The following is an 18753-nucleotide window of genomic DNA, read 5'->3' on the forward strand; positions in this document are numbered from 1 at the left end:
CCCCCCCCCCCCCCAATGTTTTTTGTTTGACTGCAATATCTTTGAGGCAAGTTAGCAAACAACTCACCCTTATGTCAAGACCCTTTAGTCGGCTTCTCCTGAGTCTGCCTCTGTCACAAACAAAATAAAGTAAACAGCTCAAAGCAGATGTCCAGACAGATTCTTCCTTCTCTTCAATCTGCAATCATAAAATAGATGTTTTAGAAATTGACAAAATAGTAAACATCCATTGAACTATTATAGTTACACATCTTCCATTAAGATTTTGTATCATCCATTATTTGTGTTCTTCATACAATCACAGTTCTTTCTAAGAAATAACCTTCACACAAATTGCCCAAACCATTCCCTGCCAATTAAGTCATGAGCTGAGTTAACGTTAAGTTCATAACCTACCTTATTCAGTCACTGATTCAATTACTCATGACTAATCATCTGCTAAAATGTAATCTCAATCAAGCTGTGCTCTAGCCCATAACAGGAAGCTACATATATGGATCACCCATGCAACACCGTAGTGCAACAACCAGGATGCATTTTTCTAACAAGATAATTCATGGGAGTAAGAATTCAACATGAACTGTCGGTCAGCTTGGTAGAACTCATTTAATAAGTTGTACACATTATGATAAAAACTTATATGTTTATGTATTATTTCATTGAAATAGACATAGAAACAAAATGCCATGGGCGTTATAAAATAATCTTGAGTTGGCCGTAATGGAAGACATTGTAAATTGTAATTATAAATATAGTTTACATAAAGAACTCCAAGAGGAAGAATCAATAAGCATTTCTCCCATAAAGTGTCCGCGCTCCTATTCTCCCCATTAAAAATTCTGTTTCTTTCATTCAAGCCAAATTTCCCAAAAGAATGGATAGTATTGCATCTGAGAAAGCACCTACTTTTTTTTCTTGGAGCCTCTGGCAATATTTTCCAAATGAAAATAATTTTATGTACTTCTTGACTGAGCACTACTGATTAGAAGAAGGAAAATTTTCGCAAAAGAATGAAATATCATACATACTTGGACAAGAAGAAGCAGTATCTCATACAAGATGTTAAGAATCCAACATTCGAATTTGTTAATAGATGAAGTTGCACTGATATTGTTAGGAGAATCAGGATTTTTCTTCCCCTGTGAATTAAATTGGGTTTCTTCCGCAAGATATGATTCTTGAGAATACTCTTCTTCAATTGCAGAACTGTCATCCAGTGCGATTGGTTCTAACAAGTGAGCATGAACGCCAAGGTTCAAGATTAAATCAAATGCACGAACTCTGCAGGTTGATCTTGGAGAACTAAGCATTTCCTTTTAAGGAAAAATAAAAAACAATAATAATGTTAAAAAAAACCTTAAACGTAGGAAAATATGCTATTGGGATAATTTAGAATGATAAATCAATCCAGAACATCACCTCAAGCATGGATAAAGTGAGAGGTGCAGCAATCCCAGAATCCAAAACATACCTGTAAGAGAAATTATTGAATAACTTCATTCATGCATGAAAAATTCAAAAAATGAAAGCATAGAAAAGACATATAGAAAACATTGAACAAAATAAATAAATAAAGACATCATAATACATTCAGTAATCCTTCAAGATCAGAAAATATATTGTAACATCAATTGACTCAATAAAAATTATTTTCAAAGCCTTGAACTTAAGAAATACAGATAAACTTGGATTAAGATTATCATTACATTCCTCAAAGACAGATAATAGTCCGATCTATCAGATTGTTTATATCTTGAATAACATCATCTCAATATATAAGAAAATGGCGCACATTGCTATAGCTAAGAATTTGGATCAGAACAAATGAAAAAGATGGCAAAATAAATTCAGATGTCCATTTTTTGTTTAAAAAATCCAAATTTCATTAAAAATGATAAAGGAAACAAGGGGAATAAAAAACACTCCAAGAAAAGCCCAATTAACCTAAGGAAGGGCTCCAGTGAAGCAAAATAAAAAAGGAAAAAAAAAAAACTAAAAGATAATTACATAAGTCTTTAAGAAAGGAGACCCAAAGAGGCATGATATCGAAAAAGTTATCACATTCATAGTGTTTATCTTACTTAACATGAGTAAACCATATCAGTGCCCTAGTTGAAAAAGGCATTTCAGCATCAACTTTGGAACAACAACTAGTTCTCAATTTTAACATCTATAACACAAGTTTGTTTGGTGCATAATGCCAAAATGTGTTTTGCACACAAGTGCATTGAATTAGGTATAAGAAACCAAGCTTTCATCAAGGGGAAAAAACCCAAGAAAAAGGAGTGCAAATAACTACAAGAAAGGACATTAATCCAAAAAAAAAAAAATGAAACTTAGTGGACAATTACGAACATGTTAGTCTCCAAGGCCCACAGCGAAGCATTAAACCTAAAATCTCCCATAACTCGCTCTCAAATGTGTCAGCTCCTCTAAAAAGCATATAATTGCTTTCAAGCTATATACCCAAAAAAGGGCATAGAAACAAGCCAACCAAAGCATTAAACCTAACAACCTCACACAAGTAAATTGTATGAGAGAGTAACAAAAACATAAACGCAAACAGGTTGAAATGAAAGAGAGTGATGAATAGTAGATGAAATTTGAAACATTCAGTGTAAGTCAAGCATCTAAAGGGACAAACTTACATGTCAATAATGAGTTTTACGAGAACGCTCACGGCCACATCCATCGATGGCTTCCCACTATTTGTACTTAACCTAGAAGTTACTGTAAGGGGATTAGCGATGGGTGAAGACATTTCAGAGCAAACTGCAGCAATAACCTCGCACACCTCAGCAGGATTCAGTCTCAAAGGCTGCTGTTCACTGATGGGCATGAAGTTAATTTTGTGAGATACAGATGCAACCACAAGATAATATGAACTTGATTAATAAAAACTTCTTGTTGAGTTCTAGTCTTTTAACTTTTTAAGAGCAAGGTTACCTTACAATTTTTTTATTTTATTGCATGTCAAAGCCGCATGTTAATTTGTACTTAAGAAAAGAAAAAATATTACAGGCATACATGTTTACTCAGCACCTCAATTTAACCAGTATCTGAAATCAATATTACATGCCAAAGTCTATACCTTCAAAAAATGAAAAGAAATTGTGTGAAATGGTCACTACGATATGATAACTCCAAGCCTACCAGTTCAATAACATCATAGATCATGCATCAAAAGCCTATAAGTTGTTAAGTATCCAACAGAAAGGAAAAACCTTAAAGTAATAATTCAAAATGCAAGTTTCCCATATTGCATGAAAACGAGACCAGTAATTTTTCATAACAGCGAGACCACCATATATTAATAAATCCATTTAAGCTATGATGATCAATTTCATAATTTTAAATGGGAATTACTCTTCACTTGATAAACAAGTACTAGCTTTATCAATATCTATGCGTTATGAACTTACAGAGTTCCATATCAGAATCTATTTTTTGTACCTGTAGTAACGATATTGGAAAAGTGGTCGGGCCTTTGGTCGAAATGTACTCCCAGGAGAATCTTCCCTAAAAGACATTATGAAATCATCAAGAGCAAATTTATAAAAGTTAACCTTTATTTTAGCATGATTTGGAGAAATAATTTGGTTGGTAGCTATTATTGGACATCTGATATAAAGTTAATAAATATGAATTTTGATTTTTGTTTACAGATCCTAATGATGGATGCAGCTTAAGCCTGGACTTTTCTGCAAGAACAAGGACATTTATGCCTTATATATATTGTTTTTTTATTTTATTTTATTTTATTTATTTATTTATTTTTGGGTAAGGGATGGGGGGTTTGGCAGTCTAAAGTATTTCGGTTTGTATTCCTTTTAACAACTTTGCTATTCAATATTGTATACTATCCAACAACCTTAATATGGAGCACAACAGAAAGCAAAACCCACAGAATGGAAATCCTTCCGGTTGACATGCATTGTATTCCCCACCTGACCATTTAGTTTCTGGACACAGCTCTTGCATCTCAACAAAGACCAACATTTGGTTTGTAAAACAAAAATTCATCAAAACACTTGTTCAGGGTTCTTTGAATTAATCACCCTACCAGGTTCCCTATCATTTGGTGAAAAAGACAGTATATTCTAATAATTTAGTTAATGATATCTTAGGTTCCTAAACTACAGCATATGTAACCATATAACCATTTTTTGACCATATAACCATTTTTTGACCATATAACCATTTTTTGTCTAAGTTAGATTTTTCACCCAACATTTTAACAATAAATCCTCAGTATTACACTTAGTCACAATAACTATGTCATTTCTATTAAATACCACAATTTTTTGTTGCAAAATGACATGGCAGCAAGGACCCAAATGCAACAAAATAGTAATTAGGAAGGAAACTAAGATCCAAAAGGGGAAGCAGAGAGAAAGTTTAGCCAGTCCTTTCTCTAGATTATCTTTTAAGTAGAGACTAGCAAGCATAAAGAAGATAAGAATTGGTAAATGAAAGGCTGTACCAAATCTGATGCAAGTCTGGTTTTGTGCGCTTTGATGCAGTTATAGCCCTCAGGTGGAGACGAGCAGAGGAAGAATTGGTTATAGTCGCTACTGGCGAAGGCTGCAATAGTTGATCAACATATGGCATATCAGTTGTTCCCAAAGATTTCCAAGGTTGATCCTTCACTTTGGCTTCTGTATCTCCCACTAAAAGTGCTGCTGCACCTACCTCTAGAAGATTACGTGTTCTCAAGTCTTGAGTATTAACAAAACTATCACTGTACCATCAAAAAGAGCCAGCATTTAACTTAACTAATGCAAAATAAGCAAACTACTTTGTACTACTGCATGCATAAAAGGAAAAACTAAAATGAAGGTTGTTAGAAAAGTTAATTACCCCTCTCTTTGCAAAAAAGATGACCGTAGTTCCCCAAGCCATCGCCATTTCAGTGCATCATGTGCAATGTATTCAAGATCGACCATACCATCAACTTCTTCAATGTTAGATAAATTTGATATGGATAAAACAGTAGAGTCTTTATGTTCTGAAGATTCTCCAGTACTTGCAGCATTTAATTGTGAATTGAAGGATCTACTCAGCATAGATGACAGTGCAGGAAGCGGCTGTCTTGACATAGAAGGTGCACCAGCAAAAGCAGCTGGTTGAAACGATCTCCTTGGTATGTGTTGTGCCACCAAGGAGCGAACATATTTCAGTGATTTTAGAAGTGCTCCAGAGGCAATACTTGATACAGGCAATGGTGAAAAAGTAGAAGGGGTTGTAGTCGCAGCAGATGCTTGACTTAAAGAGTGAGTCCATGGTGACGACCTTCGGTTTGGACTAAAACTACACTCGCCAATCGTGTTTAAGCAAAACCGGTCTATCTGCATTAATGTTTCTTCAGAGGGTTTGTATCTGCAAAAACAAAGCATAACACAAAGTTGTATCAGGGAACAGCAAAAACAGCCATCTAACGAATTTGTAGTCGGGAAAAGGCATGTGAGGATTCCAGAAAAGAGCATCCAAGAGCAGTAAAATCATTTGATCTTTACAAGGAGACCGGTAACTGTAGCCTCTGTGTGTGTGTGTGTGTGTGTGAGAGAGAGAGAGAGAGAGAGAGAGAGAGTAACTGTAGCCTGTAACATGGGAATCAATAGCCTGTGACATGGGAATCAAAAGGAGTGGAGAAAAAAGTAAATTCATGTTATAGAAGAAGAACATGATGATTTGAGTTAATAAGAAGTTATATTGCATTATGTGCACAGTGAGTAACTGTAGTGAACGTATTCCGGTTCAATAGAACAACCCCTGTGACATGAGAAGTAAATATTGAACTAAAAGATCGAATGGTCCATATTGAAGGAGAATGAAGTCCATCACGAAGACATTCAACCCAGTTCAACAATTATATGGGTACAACAGAAATATAAGATGATTTGACAAACATACCTAAGAAGGTAGCGTTTCAAAAGTGCCACCGACCTTGCAACTACAGCTGGGCTGGATGCACAAAAAGAAAAATGAGTTGTATAACGACAACACAGGAAATGCAAGAAAAATTAACACATTGTGAATAATAAGGATTTAACTTTTTCTACCCAACAATTACTAGCGGGTAATCAAGCATATAGGATAATGGGTTCGTGAACAATCAAAGACAATTTACAAACCAAAATGTTTCTGAGGTCATAGCTCCATCCTTATAGGCACCTGCTTAACATATCATATCACACGAGTTTCTAATGTCAAGGGTTACAGGAATCATACAACTGTTCAGTGAGACTAGTCAAATGTGCAATGCGTTAGTTAGCATTAGCACCAACGATTATTCAAAACAAGAATATAGGATATTGATGTAATTCCTTCTCAGAATTCAAGCATAAATCAAAAGTATTTCCTGTCTCGAATTTCCAAATATTATAATTGCTCCTGTTGACGAGTAAATAATAATAATAGCAGAATACAAATGATTTGCCTTCTACTTTTATTCTTTTATGAAAAACATTTTCCCTCTAGTGAATACAGTTAAACTAAATCTTCTTCACAAAGATCTGGGTATCAGCTAGTTGTAATGAGAGAGATACAATAGCTCTTGGATTCTCTAGGGTTGAGGCAATTCTTTAGGGTTCTTTCCCTTCAGCTAATCAAATAACTCTCCCTCCCTCATTTTGAGTAAGAACATATCGTGGTTTCAACATACGCTCATACAAGAAGGTTGAAAATACATGTATACATGTATCATAATACTCTTTATCCACAGAACCAATAATGTCTCTAAGAAATAGTTGAAAGTTGGCTCTGAGTCATGGGGCATTACTATCAACAGTTGTAATTGTCAAAAGATGGTTTTATAAAAAAAAGATACAGATTCTATGAACCATTTGCTGATAATTAAGAAGGATAAAAAGAATATGCTATATGGTACAGAACCATCTTCCTTCAAAGAATGTGAAGAAATTAAAGCAAGCATTAGAATTCACCATCTTATGCAAAAAAGAAAATTCATGAGTCTCCTTGAAACCAACATGATCAACAAGTTTGGTTACCTTCGTTCCCTCTCTGCAATTGTGTGTTCCAAGATCACACAATATGCCAGGTCTGTCGTTGCAGGTGTTGCCAAATAGTCCTGTCATTTGATAAAACTTGTGATGTTAAAATTAAGTCCTAATGAGATGATACCTTGGTAATATATATGCAATTTTCACTAATTGAGCCTTAGAGTAACAAGCTACTCCAATCTCACAGAAGACAGTAGACACTGAAAAGTGTTCTAAATGTCAAGAGTCATCGAGTATTGAACTGAACTTAAGAGAGCTGCCTACTTAAAGAATCTAACCCATTATTGTGGAAGGGAAGGAGGATGAACCACCACCTACTCCATATTCTGCACCTTTATTTGGGTTCAAACTAATACTGAACGTCCAAACAATCTTCAAAAGCATTGAATAAAGGATTATAGACATATGATGGTACATAGTTAAACTTGTTATCTATGATGTTTTTGAATTGTATGGATGAAGGCCCACTCTTATTTTAAAGAGGATTGAATCATGATAGTTTAGTGTAATCATCAACTAAACAGGCGTAATAGTGAAATCCAACAATAGAAAGTACAGAAGCACGCCCCGAAATGTCGAGTGCATCAATTTGGATTTGTGTACGATTTTGCAAAAGAAAAAGGTAAGCCATGGAATTTACTCAAGAAAGCCTTGCAAAAATCTAAACTAAGACAGCTAGATCCATGACCATACCTTGCTGACATGCATTTTATTTTCGTCATCTTATAAAAAAAAAAATGAACACAACAGGCATGAGACAAGTGTAACTGACTGACAAGGGTCAATTTAAATTGATGGAGCGCTCCATCAGACCCCTATTCCAATTACACCTTCTCTAGCTTTCTCTCGTCAAAGTGATTCAGTGGGTGACAGAATTCTCATGAGTAAGCTCTGATAGGCTGAGAAAATTTCCATGAGTAAGCTCAGAGACGCTGAGAAGACTTATTCTTGAAGAGGAAGGTACATTTAGAATATTTTGAAGATAAACAACTGCACCAGTCTGAGTTGGATGAAATAACAGAATCACATCAATTTTTTTAGAGAACAGTCGTGGCAAGAGAATTATGTCTTCATTAAAAGTTTAGGTTCCAGCCTCAATTGAGGATCTTCTTCTTCCTGTGAACTTTGTCTATTAGGTTGATGATGGCTGGACAATTTCATTGCCTTTCAGTATAATATTCAAATCTTCAAAGGTGTTTTTGGGGGCCGGCATTGAGGTATGGAAGCCTTGCCAAGTCCGGATTTGTTGATAACTTACACAAAATTAGTAGGTATTTATATCAAAGCCAACCAAAATGGTTAAATCACCAATCAACCCAAAAGTTTATCAAATAAGCTACGATATATTTAATGTATATTAATACCTTAACACTTGCCCACCTTAGAAATTGTGGAAGGTCAACAAGTGGAAATGGATATTAATTGGGGAGGAGAAATGAAATTAATGGGCTTCAAACCACATGACCCCCTACTCTGATACCAAGTTAAATCATCAACCAACTCAAAAATTTAAGTTAATGGGTTATGTTAAATTTAATGTTGTATCAATCTTTAGAATGATTATCCCTCCTAATAAGAGTGATGATGCCCTTCATTTGTGCATGTAGCCAAGTACTCACACATTTTCACTTATCCTTTTCTGGTATTTGGAAGGTGACGACGTAAGCTAGCTCACTAAGGATGTGTTTTCGTTTTCAACATAGGTCCTCCGTAGTTCTCCGGCTGAAACACTTCTAAGAACTCACTGACAACACTTGGATTAATGAAGGCAAACCACACAACCATCCCAGGAAGGATTGGTCAACACCAAGCCACTCGTTATATGCTAGGTATCTTAGTGCTCTCTTCCATCTTCGGCTATAATTTCTTTCAGTCCAGGTTTTGTACCAACAAAAAAGCTTCAAAGCTTTGGCTTCTCAGAAGTGCTAAAACATAAAGCTACAAAGCATGCAGTCATCCTCATGAAGTTTTAAATTTTCAGAGAAGATTAGATAGCTAAAATCCATGCTATTACTGACCTGTTACTAAGCTCGAGGCTAGCTGATTTATAATGAAGTGGGGCAGGAATATCATACTTAGGTTGTTGTGACTGGATGAATTCTCAAATAATTTCAATTTTCAACTCAGGTGAAATAGCTAATCTTTATATAAAGAATGTTTTACACCTTAGCTCTACTTGACTCAAGCGTATCCAAGAAATCGGTAAAAAGATAGGATGCGAGCAATGCAAATCATTTGTGCATTCAATGACAGATTAGCAATGGGTAGTCCGATGCAGGCTACCATGCTGCGATGATGAGCTATTGGTACAGAAATGAGAGCTATTGGTACAGAATTTGGTAGTAAAGAATTTCCGGGCATGCCTAACTGAGCAGCATTATTAAAATACTAAGTAGCGTTAGCTTAATTGAGTCTAATCCCCTGATCTTGCCTCTTAACTAGATTCAAAAGCTTTGTACTGCCGAACCATCCTTATATTCATTACTGTTCTAATTTTTACGCCATTATTAGAGAAAAAGCACGACCTTGTGCAGATATAAAAATACATCAATTAAACAAATAAGAAAGCAAATGAATGAGAATGAAGATGATACCGTCTCATTATAACTGGTAAAAAATTAAATATGAGAACTATCCCATGATGCAAATAAACCCCAACGGAATAGATTTATATAGTTCAACTCGACACGAGTATTTGAACGTTCTATTTTAGTTTTCATTTATTTCTTCGAAAGTAATTGATTAACGAGAACGCATTCACCTAAGAGAAGTAAATTGCCATAATTATACTTCCACTTGAACGCTATAGTTGTATTCTTACATTACCAATAATCTACAAAAAACCACAGACGATACTTCCAACATCCAATTCCGAATCATACGACATTAGAAAACGAAAGAAGAAAAAAAAAACAACGGATGTATATCGACACAATTCAATCGGAAAACACGAAACAACCATTCACGTTCACAAGAAGCCAGCCAATGTTAGAAATCCCAGCCCTCAACCAGGCAACAAATGAACCTCAGACCCATCGAAATTCCCACAGAACACGCAGCTTAAGTCAAACAAACGGAAAATTCCAATTAAAAAAAAAATGAATCCGAAAAGACGGATTCTGGAGTAATCCAAGCAGAATTGCAAGATCCAAACAAAATGAACACAGGAAACCTCGTAATTACTCACCCGAAGAGTCCTGGAAGCTTCGGCAACGACGACTGAAGCAGAGGGACCTCCATGATGCGAATTAGCAGCAGAGGAAGAGAGGCAATCGGCGATGGCTCTTCGTAGCGGTTCAGGAGGCTTCTTGAGCGATGAAGATCTCAAACGAGAGACACCAGACACCGGTCCCAAGTGTTGGAGCCGAGAACTCCCTGGGCTCCGGGAAGGACTGAAGGCGGAAGCCATAAGAACACAAAATTCCACAGAGAAAAAGCAAAGAAGAAGAAGATGAAGAAGGAGTGAATTGAAGTTCTTGGATGCTGGAGGTCGGAAGTGCTTCCTTCTACATTTGAAACAGAATCAGAAAAAAAAAAAAAAAACTGTCGGAAGCTTCGCTGCCGGTGAGAGAGTTTCAGGAATGAAAGAGGAATGAATGAAAATGGAAGACGAAAATATAAAACAATTTCTAAAAAAAATAAAATAAAAAGGAAATAATGGAGAAGAAATTAAATCGGAGTTGGAAAATTTAGATTTCGAACCATAATAATAATAATAATAATAAACAAACAAACAAATAAATGAAATGAAATAAATAAATAAATAACAAAAAATTATTTTTCTTAAATTTAATTTTTAAGAAAAAATAGTATTTATCTATTTCGTCCAAATTTAATAAATAGTAAATGTTTTTAATCGGTTTATTTTAATTTTGTATTTAATAGGAAGTTTTCTGATTTATTATATATAAATTTAAATTTGATGTTTAATAAAAAAAAATTATTTTAAATTTTATTTCATCTAAATAATTAATTTTTTAATGGATAAATTGAATTTTTAGCGAGTTATGAGATATTGTTAATTTTTATTTATTTTTTATTCATTATTCATGTAAATTTAAATAAAAACATAAATGAAAATAAATATTTTTATTAAAGACCAAAAACTCCTCAACATCTTGAGCTCTCAACAACAACAATGTTCATCATCCAACAAACCAAAATTTAGTTCTTTCTTGGCACTTGAAGCCTTGCCCTGAAATCATCCTCCATTAGAGGCAGTCCATCTCTCAGCTTGATCTTTGGTTCCCATCCAAGAACCTCCTTCGCTTTCGTAATGTCTGGCTTCCTCTGTCTCGGATCGTCCGGGGTGTTCTCGACCATGATAATCTCGACGTCAGGATTGATAAGCTGCAAAAACGAACGACATTCAAACTTAAACCAACAATCCGAAAGCTTTGTCTATCCGTACTTCTATGGAGATATATCGTACCTCCTTGACAGTTTTCGCGAGTTCGAGCATGGTGAATTCACCTAGCACAATAATGATAGAGTTACTAACGACAGTTGAACGACAGATTTCTTAGAGTTCATCGTTCTATGATACCGAACCTGGATTGCCGACGTTGATCGGCCCAGTGTTCTCTCCTTCCATGAGTCGGATCAGTCCATCAACCTTGATCAGTTAAAAGTAGTAAACAATGAGCCAAAAACAGTCTCCATATACACGATTACAACGACAGGTAAATCATGGAAACAAGTAAAGCTCAGGACTGGGTCGATTTTAATTTTCACAAACCATATCAGAAACGTAACAGAAACTCCGCGTTTGTGTTCCGGGCGCCTGAACGGTCAATGGTTCACCACTGCATTTCAAAGAAAGGAAAAAAGAGTTCATAAATGAAAGCAAATATACTTCTACTTCATAGAAGTACTGATGAAAACTTACCGGATTGCCTGAGCAATGAAGTTGCTAACAACACGACCGTCATCGATGTTCATTCTCGGTCCATAGGTGTTAAAAATCCTGGCAATCCTTATCTCTGTTACAGAAAAAGTTCTTAGTTTTACTATATCGACGTTAAAACAGGTCGAAGTTAACACGGACCATAACAAGAACATGAGTCTCACCGATCCCATGTTGCCTGTGGTAATCAAACATTAATGTTTCGGCCACACGCTTTCCTTCGTCGTAGCAACTTCTTACACCTTATGGAAGCAGAATTACGAGCGTGAAAATTACGAAGGCGGAATTCTAAGCCTATCAGTAGACATCAGTTTTGAGAATATTCGACATACCGATTGGATTGACATTTCCCCAATAGCTTTCGTCCTGGGGATGAACAAGAGGGTCACCGTACACCTCCGAGGTCGACGTAAGCAAGATTCTAAGAACAACATAAAAGACATATACATTAAACCAGTTCAGTACTAAAGAACAATTCAAAGTCAGTCCTAACCTAGCTCCAACTCTCTTGGCAAGTCCCAGCATATTCAATGTGCCAATAACATTTGTTTTTGTTGTCTGAACACCATGACTTCAAAGTTAGAACATCATATTTGCAATAAGAATGCAGCCAATTTCAAACTCTAATACCTTTACAGGGTTGTATTTGTAGAAGATCGGTGAAGCCGGACAAGCCAAATGGTATATCTGATCCACCTCGACCAGCAATGGCTCGGTGACGTCTAGCATTACGACATGGACGAAAACGGGTCATTTCGAGTTCGAGTAAACAAACCAAAAAGCAAAAAGAGATTAAAGATGACAGAGTATATACCATGTCGAATGAGCTCGAATCTAGGATGACCGATCCATTTTCGAAGGTTGTCTTTCGAGCCAGTAAAATAGTTATCCGCAACGATAACCTAAAGAGAAGTAAAATCGACTTAGAATATCAACTTCCAAACGTCGTTGTTTATAACTCGTCCATCAACGTTTTTATACCTCATTCTTTTCATTCTCCATCAATTTGTCTACTAAATGCGAGCCGATAAATCCCGCTCCTCCCGTAACCAAAATTCTCATATTGGCCTGCCACCGAAACACAAAACATAGAATCATGCTAATCTTCTTGAAAGATACACTCTTAAATCAACAAAAAAAAGTTAAGAATCTTATAAGATCTTTCATTAGAATGCCTCAATAGTTATTACACCAACTCAATCACTCCCCTTAGCCCTGTTAATCGACCGTTAGAATCATATCCTTCAAGGGCACCTAGTTCAACCGGGGTTGCCCTCCAAACTCGGTAAAGTTAGCCTTTCTAAAGCGAATCCATTCAAACTAGAACCCAAAATGTACAATATCAAATCAACACAACAGATATAAGAAGCTAAGAACAAGAAACAAAAGATTTCGCCCCAATTATACCAATCAAATTCATCAAAGAATCCATCAGGAAACTCAAGCTGATCAAAGATATCCCATGATCTGATCTGATCTGATCTAAAGATTGTTACCTGAAAAAACTTTGCACTTCTCAAAGGAGAAGGGGGCGGTGGGGGTTTTGTAGAGGTATAAACCTCTCCATTTGACGACTCCCTAGCCATCACTGAAACTTCCCTTCAAAATTTCTGCTACTCAAATAAGAACCAAAACGGAAAAAAAAAAAACTCAAAATCAGTACTAATCATGAATTGGGTCAATAACAAATCCACAAATAAAATCTTCCTTTTGAAGAACAAAGCAAAAGGGTTAAAAAATCGAAGAACTATGTTACCCCTCAAATAATAAACGAAGACCCCAAAAATCGTGGAATTTAATAATGTTGAATGGAATTGGAACACAATCAAACGCTTTAAATTTTAAAAAAGATGGAATCTGAAAAAACGTGAGAATTACGAAAAGGGGAAAAGAGACGAAAGCTTCCTTTTAACAACAATGGCTACGGTCACAAAACGACGACATTTTGAATCGGAACAACGGTAACAGTAAATCCAAAGGGGTCCGCAAATTTACCTGAGAGAGATCGAAATCTGGGATTCCTCTGAGGAAATTCAGAATTTAACAGAGAGATAAATTTACGATGAAAAAAAGAAGGGACTATTGGATGTCGTATTTATAAGAGTTGGACATCATATTGTCAATATTTAAAATAATTTACTTTCATATTTTATCAAGTGTAAGCGAGCTTAGTGTTACATTTCCACGTGGTAAACGAAGATTGGTTGGATGGCTAAATTATTATGACGTCTTATTTTTAATTAAATATTTTTTCAGAATTCTTTCCAGAAAATCACTTTTTGTAGATTCCAATATATCGAATAAAATATGTTTTTACGGATAGTTGAATTCTTGTAATATTTATTTATTTCTTTATTTACCGAATAAATATTTATTTGAAAATTAAATTATTTCTATTTTTTGTTAATATTTAGTTTATTTTTTATATTACACAAATTTTTTTTAAAAATGCGTTTTATATCTGATTGAAAATATAAATATCAGAAAATTAGATGAAATTACAATTAATTAATTTAATCTAAATTATAAATTACTCTGAAAACAAGTGGGGGTCATAGCTTTCGTGAGCCCCAAATCAAATATATATAACCAAAAACTTAGGTTATAACTATGTTTGATCTTTAAGAGCAATCTCCAAAACTAATTCCGTATCAGCCGTCGCTGCAGCGTCCGGCAGAAATCCAAATCGATGGAGTTTTGATTGTTGTTGTTTCAATCCTGATCTGCTCGAGTGAATAGCTGCAACAGGCGAAAATCGAAATCAATCGAGTTGATTGCTCTTGTTTCACTCAGGAATCTGTTCGAGTCCAATCGCATCGAACAGAGCCCTAGACGAACATAAAGGTACGCAAAATACAACAGATCGTCTTCTTCGCTTCTTTTTCTGCATCGTGAAATCAGATCGCCGCCTGTTCATCTTTAGGCCTTCCCAAACTCGGTTTCTGAGCAAGATCCAACCGCTCCTAATGCCTTAATCAAATAGCTTTTTCAATCGGAGATGACACCGAGCGGTCACATAGCGGAGTGGATATCGCATTAGACTCCGGATCTAAAGGTCGTGGGTTCGAATCCCACTGTGATCGCATCTTTTTCCCATTTTCATTTTGAATCAATAATAAATCAATAAATAATAAAACTTTATTCCCTATCAGATAGCTGGAAAAAAAAAAACATACATAAAGGAGAGCTACAAATACTATCACTATGCAAAAAGAATCACTCAAAATGTTGACAGTGAAGCTACAGACATGTCGACATCATAGAGTAGAGAACAGCACACACACGCAAGCCAGCACAGCCGACGCAGTAGTCCAAAATCTTTTTGACTAATTTTTCAATTTGGTCTTTGATTTTTTAAATTCCAATTTTTTAAGTACTAAATCAAATCCGTAAACAAAACAAAAATTCACAAAATTTAACTAATTATAATTTTTTAAAATAATTAATTAGAATTTTTTTAATACATTTGAGCTAAATTTTAACTGAGAACTTTTAATATATTGAGATAAGTAAAATGAAGGACCAAATGGGAAAAAATCAAAAGATGAAGGACCGAGAGATGTAATTAGCCAAATCAAAACGACATGACGCATCAAAATATTCGGCTGTCGGAGTTTCAGGGTTAGAAATGAAAACGAGAGCCGTTGATTACGAAACAGACGACCCGAAAACCCGAAAGCAGCGTCGATAACCCGAGAAACAGGAAACCGGCGAATCCCAGTGCAATCGAGATCGTTGATTGAACGCAAAAGGCGGTCGTCACCCTACACGTGTCGGTTCCCCTCAGAGTTATCGCGAGAGCCGTCCCTGCCGAATCCGCAGAGAGGAGGAGGTATGCAAACGCCTATGGAATCAGAGCCCTAATTCCGATTAGACCAGAAGAGAGAGAAAGAGAAAGAGAAAGAGAAGGAAGGGGCTAGGGTTTCGACCTGGTCATGGCCGAAGTCGAACCAGACTTGTAAAATCTCAGGGAAGAGAGTCACTTCTCTCGAGATTTCCCACACGGAAGCGATCATTTCAAACAGTGAGTACACTGCGACTATGGCGTTCGCCGCGAAAACGTACCTGGTTGAAGATTCTCAATCGTTGTTAGAGTTCATTTCAACGAATTCAATCCGCGTTTAGTTTTCAGGAGAACGAAGATGAACGAGCCAAATAGTCCATTCCTTATAACCTAAATTTTCTCATGAACCAAAGCGAAACAGAAACAAGGTCGACGCGATAATCGGAGAAGAAAGAGAAGCGTACCTGAAGGCGTCGAAATCGTACCAGCGAGGGGAATCGGATCCAGAGCCGCGAGAGTTAGTAATCATGAAGACAGCGGAGGCGAGGGAGAAGCAGAAGGTAGATAGACGGAAGACGAGGATGAGAGAGTTGAAGCGCTTGAGTTTCTGAACAGAGACAGTGGAGTGGAAGTGGTGGTGGTGGTGAGGAGTAGGCATTCGAGCATGAGGCGATGACATTCCGCCGTTGCGGAGGGACTGAGGGGATCGCATAGCCGCTGCCGCCGCCGCCGCTGCCGGTCCAGTCGCCAAGAGCTACAGAAAGAGAAGGACATACATGAAATGGGGACGAAAATAAATCAACGAACAGACCAATATCAGGGAAGTCTGTTCGATTAGCTCTTCCTTTCCGCCCTTATGGTGAAAGACAGAAAGCAAACGATTCAAAGCGGCGGTGGAGGAGTGACGGAGAAGGGCAAGAGTTCCATGAGAGAGGGATTTGAGGGAGAATGGGTGGGAAATCTGTGGGGAAATTATTCAAAGCGGCCACCTGAGAAATGAAGAGAGAGAGAGAGAGTAGCAGACGGCTCTGAGTAGTAGTAGTAGTGGGAAGTGACAGAAATTTGCTTTCAAAATTTTATCATCTGTCACATTAATTTGAATAATGGTTGAAACATTGGTAAACCGCAATAAAAACACTCAAATAAATAATGCATAAAATTATCAAGATGTAATAAATAATGATTGAATAATTTTAAGCATGAGATTGAAGTAAACAACTAAAGTGTATGTCTGCGTCAAAAATAAATGTGTGAATAAATAAATGCAAAGTGGTTACAACATTAACATGTGTGACATGAGACTATACTATATTACATGTTTTATATGATGATTTTCAAATATTTAAAATCAATTTAAATAAAGTAAGGATATGACAATCGAAATAAAAATAAAAATGGAGTAGAAATTGAAACACCATAAACTAACATTGGTATATTTGTAATAAATATTAAAAAAAAATCCTAATTTTTAAAAATCGTGATTTTACCGTAAAGTTTTCATATTTTAAATTTTTTACAGTTCAGTATATTTTATAAAGATGAAAAAACCGGAAGCCCACAAGGGCCCACGAAAAAATTGACATTGTATCGGTCGTGTTTGGTAAGCTGGACCGTTATAAATAGTAGGGCCCAAAGCGCTTCTTTCGAGAAACAAATTAAAATATGAAACGTGCTGTTAAAAAATAAAATAAAAATCTTCGAAAAGTAAAAAAAGGTTGGGGCATTCCGAGAATTGAACTCGGGACCTCTCGCACCCTAAGCGAGAATCATACCACTAGACCAAATGCCCTTGGTTGAGACTACTTTTTCCTATTAAAGTATAAATTAAGTCAATACAGAATAATTTGACAACAGAACGAGGAAGCTTTTATTTATCCCAACCAAAAAATGAGAGTTTTTCTTGCTCTCTAGTCATGCTCCCATCTCAACATACTAGGTTGAAGAAGTACTCGAATTTTCAACATCCCGTAACATTACTGCCATTTATGCTATTAAGACTTTCTGATTTTGTGAAGAAGTTTCCTTCCATGAATCATCATGACTGCTACGTTCCGACCTACAAAGGCGATTCTAAGAGAAGAAGAATGAAATGAATAAGGCTATAAAAAGTGTTAGATGAAAATCCCACATCGGTTAATTTAGGGAATGATCATGGGTTTATAGTCAAGGAATACTCTTTCCATTGGAATGAAGTCTTTTGGGGAAGCCCAAAGCAAAGCTATAAGAGCTTATGATCAAAGAGGACAATATCATACTATTGTGGAGAGTCAGGTTCATCTAACCTGGCTCTAAAACTTAGTCATGTCAATAGAGAGGACTCCAAAAGAAAAAGGGGTCAAGGCTTAGCCATGTCAATAGAGAGGACTCCAAAAGAAAAAGGGGTCAAGGCTTAGCCATGTCAATAGAAAGGACTCCAAAAGAAAAAGGGGTTAAGGCTCCTCGAAGGCATATAGTCAAAGACGACTAAGACGCCAAAAGAAAAGGAGTCGAGTTCAAAGTAGACAATATCATACCATTGTGGAGAGCCATGTTCATCTAACAAGACATTCTTTTCCGAATAAAAAGTTCTATTATTATCCTAAAGGAAAAAACCAAAACAGTGGCTAAAGAAAAACACAAAAAAGTGGCTAAAACGGGGTTTTTATATTTGGATTGTAATGCGTCCAAAGCACAAGCAGGATAGGGATCAAAAGCACCCCACCTGATAAAATTCTAAAAGAAAGAAGACAAAAGGCCTAAAAGGGAACATAATCAAGTGCCTAAATGCACCATCAAACTTTATAAGCACTGTCCAATACATCATCATATATTGTCTCATTCTTAGTTCTTCCTCCACAGATGAACTGATTTAAAGTAATATAGTCGAATTACACTAAAAGAAGATGAAGATTTAGCTGAATTTTAACCTCCAACTTACTTTTAAGGTGACATCTTTCAATCCAAAAAGAACAAAAAAATTGGAGTTGGATTCACCATATAATGTAAATAAATCAATAGAAAGACAGCATATAAGAAAGCAAGAAGAACATCTACTCATCTTT

At 36.1% G+C, this 18753-nt stretch overlaps 3 protein-coding genes, 2 long non-coding RNA genes and 2 other non-coding genes across 13 annotated transcripts in view; 3 read left to right on the forward strand and 4 right to left on the reverse strand.

Moving 5' to 3' along the window:
- The window catches only part of LOC111447349, an 18320-nt gene extending 7680 nt beyond the window's left edge, over positions 1-10640 (reverse strand). For 2 of the 3 annotated variants that reach the window (XM_023086473.1, XM_023086471.1), the window contains exons 1-10: positions 10210-10640; positions 7011-7090; positions 5914-5964; positions 4861-5379; positions 4484-4741; positions 3454-3519; positions 2649-2828; positions 1420-1471; positions 1029-1313; positions 68-178 (exon numbers count right to left, since the gene is read on the reverse strand). In XM_023086473.1, the coding sequence (XP_022942241.1) occupies positions 68-178; positions 1029-1313; positions 1420-1471; positions 2649-2828; positions 3454-3519; positions 4484-4741; positions 4861-5379; positions 5914-5964; positions 7011-7090; positions 10210-10431 (1824 nt within the window). In that variant the 5' untranslated portion in view covers positions 10432-10640. The remainder of the gene's footprint in view (positions 1-67; positions 179-1028; positions 1314-1419; positions 1472-2648; positions 2829-3453; positions 3520-4483; positions 4742-4860; positions 5380-5913; positions 5965-7010; positions 7091-10209) is intronic. The other variant, XM_023086474.1, reaches the window with a different exon arrangement.
- LOC111447352 lies at positions 4832-17971 on the forward strand. Its single transcript, XR_002711247.1, has 3 exons — positions 4832-4842; positions 11035-11039; positions 17822-17971. It is a non-coding gene; the product is annotated as an uncharacterized LOC111447352 (long non-coding RNA).
- LOC111447350 (UDP-glucuronic acid decarboxylase 6) lies at positions 11093-14015 on the reverse strand. 5 transcript variants are annotated; one of them, XM_023086476.1, is made up of 13 exons: positions 13924-14015; positions 13425-13538; positions 12910-12996; positions 12743-12830; positions 12559-12650; positions 12422-12486; positions 12261-12349; positions 12093-12170; positions 11911-12004; positions 11761-11827; positions 11574-11637; positions 11455-11495; positions 11093-11372 (listed from the first exon to the last, which is right to left on the reverse strand). In XM_023086476.1, the coding sequence occupies exons 2-13, from the start codon at positions 13512-13514 to the stop codon at positions 11187-11189; spliced, it is 1041 nt and encodes a 346-aa protein (XP_022942244.1). In that variant the 5' UTR covers positions 13515-13538; positions 13924-14015; the 3' UTR covers positions 11093-11186. The 5 variants fall into 5 exon arrangements, with proteins under 5 accessions (XP_022942244.1, XP_022942245.1, XP_022942247.1 ...); XM_023086477.1 differs by having other exon boundaries at positions 13425-13541; positions 13924-13996; XM_023086479.1 differs by having other exon boundaries at positions 13425-13541; positions 13929-13956.
- On the forward strand, positions 14448-15076 carry LOC111447354. Its single transcript, XR_002711248.1, has 2 exons — positions 14448-14772; positions 14852-15076. It is a non-coding gene; the product is annotated as an uncharacterized LOC111447354 (long non-coding RNA).
- Positions 14939-15011, forward strand: TRNAR-CCG. The gene has a single exon. It is a non-coding gene; the product is annotated as a tRNA-Arg (tRNA).
- LOC111447351 (CASP-like protein 4C1) lies at positions 15464-16853 on the reverse strand. Its single transcript, XM_023086480.1, has 3 exons — positions 16177-16853; positions 15858-15993; positions 15464-15772 (listed from the first exon to the last, which is right to left on the reverse strand). Exons 1-3 carry the CDS (start codon positions 16422-16424, stop codon positions 15551-15553), a joined length of 606 nt encoding a protein of 201 aa, XP_022942248.1. The 5' UTR covers positions 16425-16853; the 3' UTR covers positions 15464-15550.
- TRNAP-AGG lies at positions 17430-17501 on the reverse strand. Its single transcript has one exon. It is a non-coding gene; the product is annotated as a tRNA-Pro (tRNA).
- Positions 17972-18753: the final 782 nt, after the last annotated feature.

The sequence above is a fragment of the Cucurbita moschata genome, unplaced genomic scaffold (genome assembly GCF_002738365.1).
Source record: "Cucurbita moschata cultivar Rifu unplaced genomic scaffold, Cmos_1.0 Cmo_Scf00009, whole genome shotgun sequence".
Classification (NCBI taxonomy): Eukaryota; Viridiplantae; Streptophyta; class Magnoliopsida; order Cucurbitales; family Cucurbitaceae; genus Cucurbita; species Cucurbita moschata.

Coding starts and splice junctions, on each gene's coding strand:
- LOC111447350 (XM_023086476.1), bottom strand. CDS start 13,514: ATGGCTAGGGAGTCGTCAAATGGAGAGGTTTATACCTCTACAAAACCC. Junction 12,997..13,424: donor GAAGTGCAAAGTTTTTTCAG/GTAACAATCTTT, acceptor TTTCGGTGGCAG/GCCAATATGAGAATTTTGGT. Junction 11,828..11,910: donor TTCATTGCTCAGGCAATCCG/GTAAGTTTTCAT, acceptor TTTGAAATGCAG/TGGTGAACCATTGACCGTTC.
- LOC111447351 (XM_023086480.1), bottom strand. CDS start 16,424: ATGCGATCCCCTCAGTCCCTCCGCAACGGCGGAATGTCATCGCCTCAT. Junction 15,994..16,176: donor TACGATTTCGACGCCTTCAG/GTACGCTTCTCT, acceptor ATCTTCAACCAG/GTACGTTTTCGCGGCGAACG. Junction 15,773..15,857: donor TCGACTTCGGCCATGACCAG/GTCGAAACCCTA, acceptor CTGATTCCATAG/GCGTTTGCATACCTCCTCCT.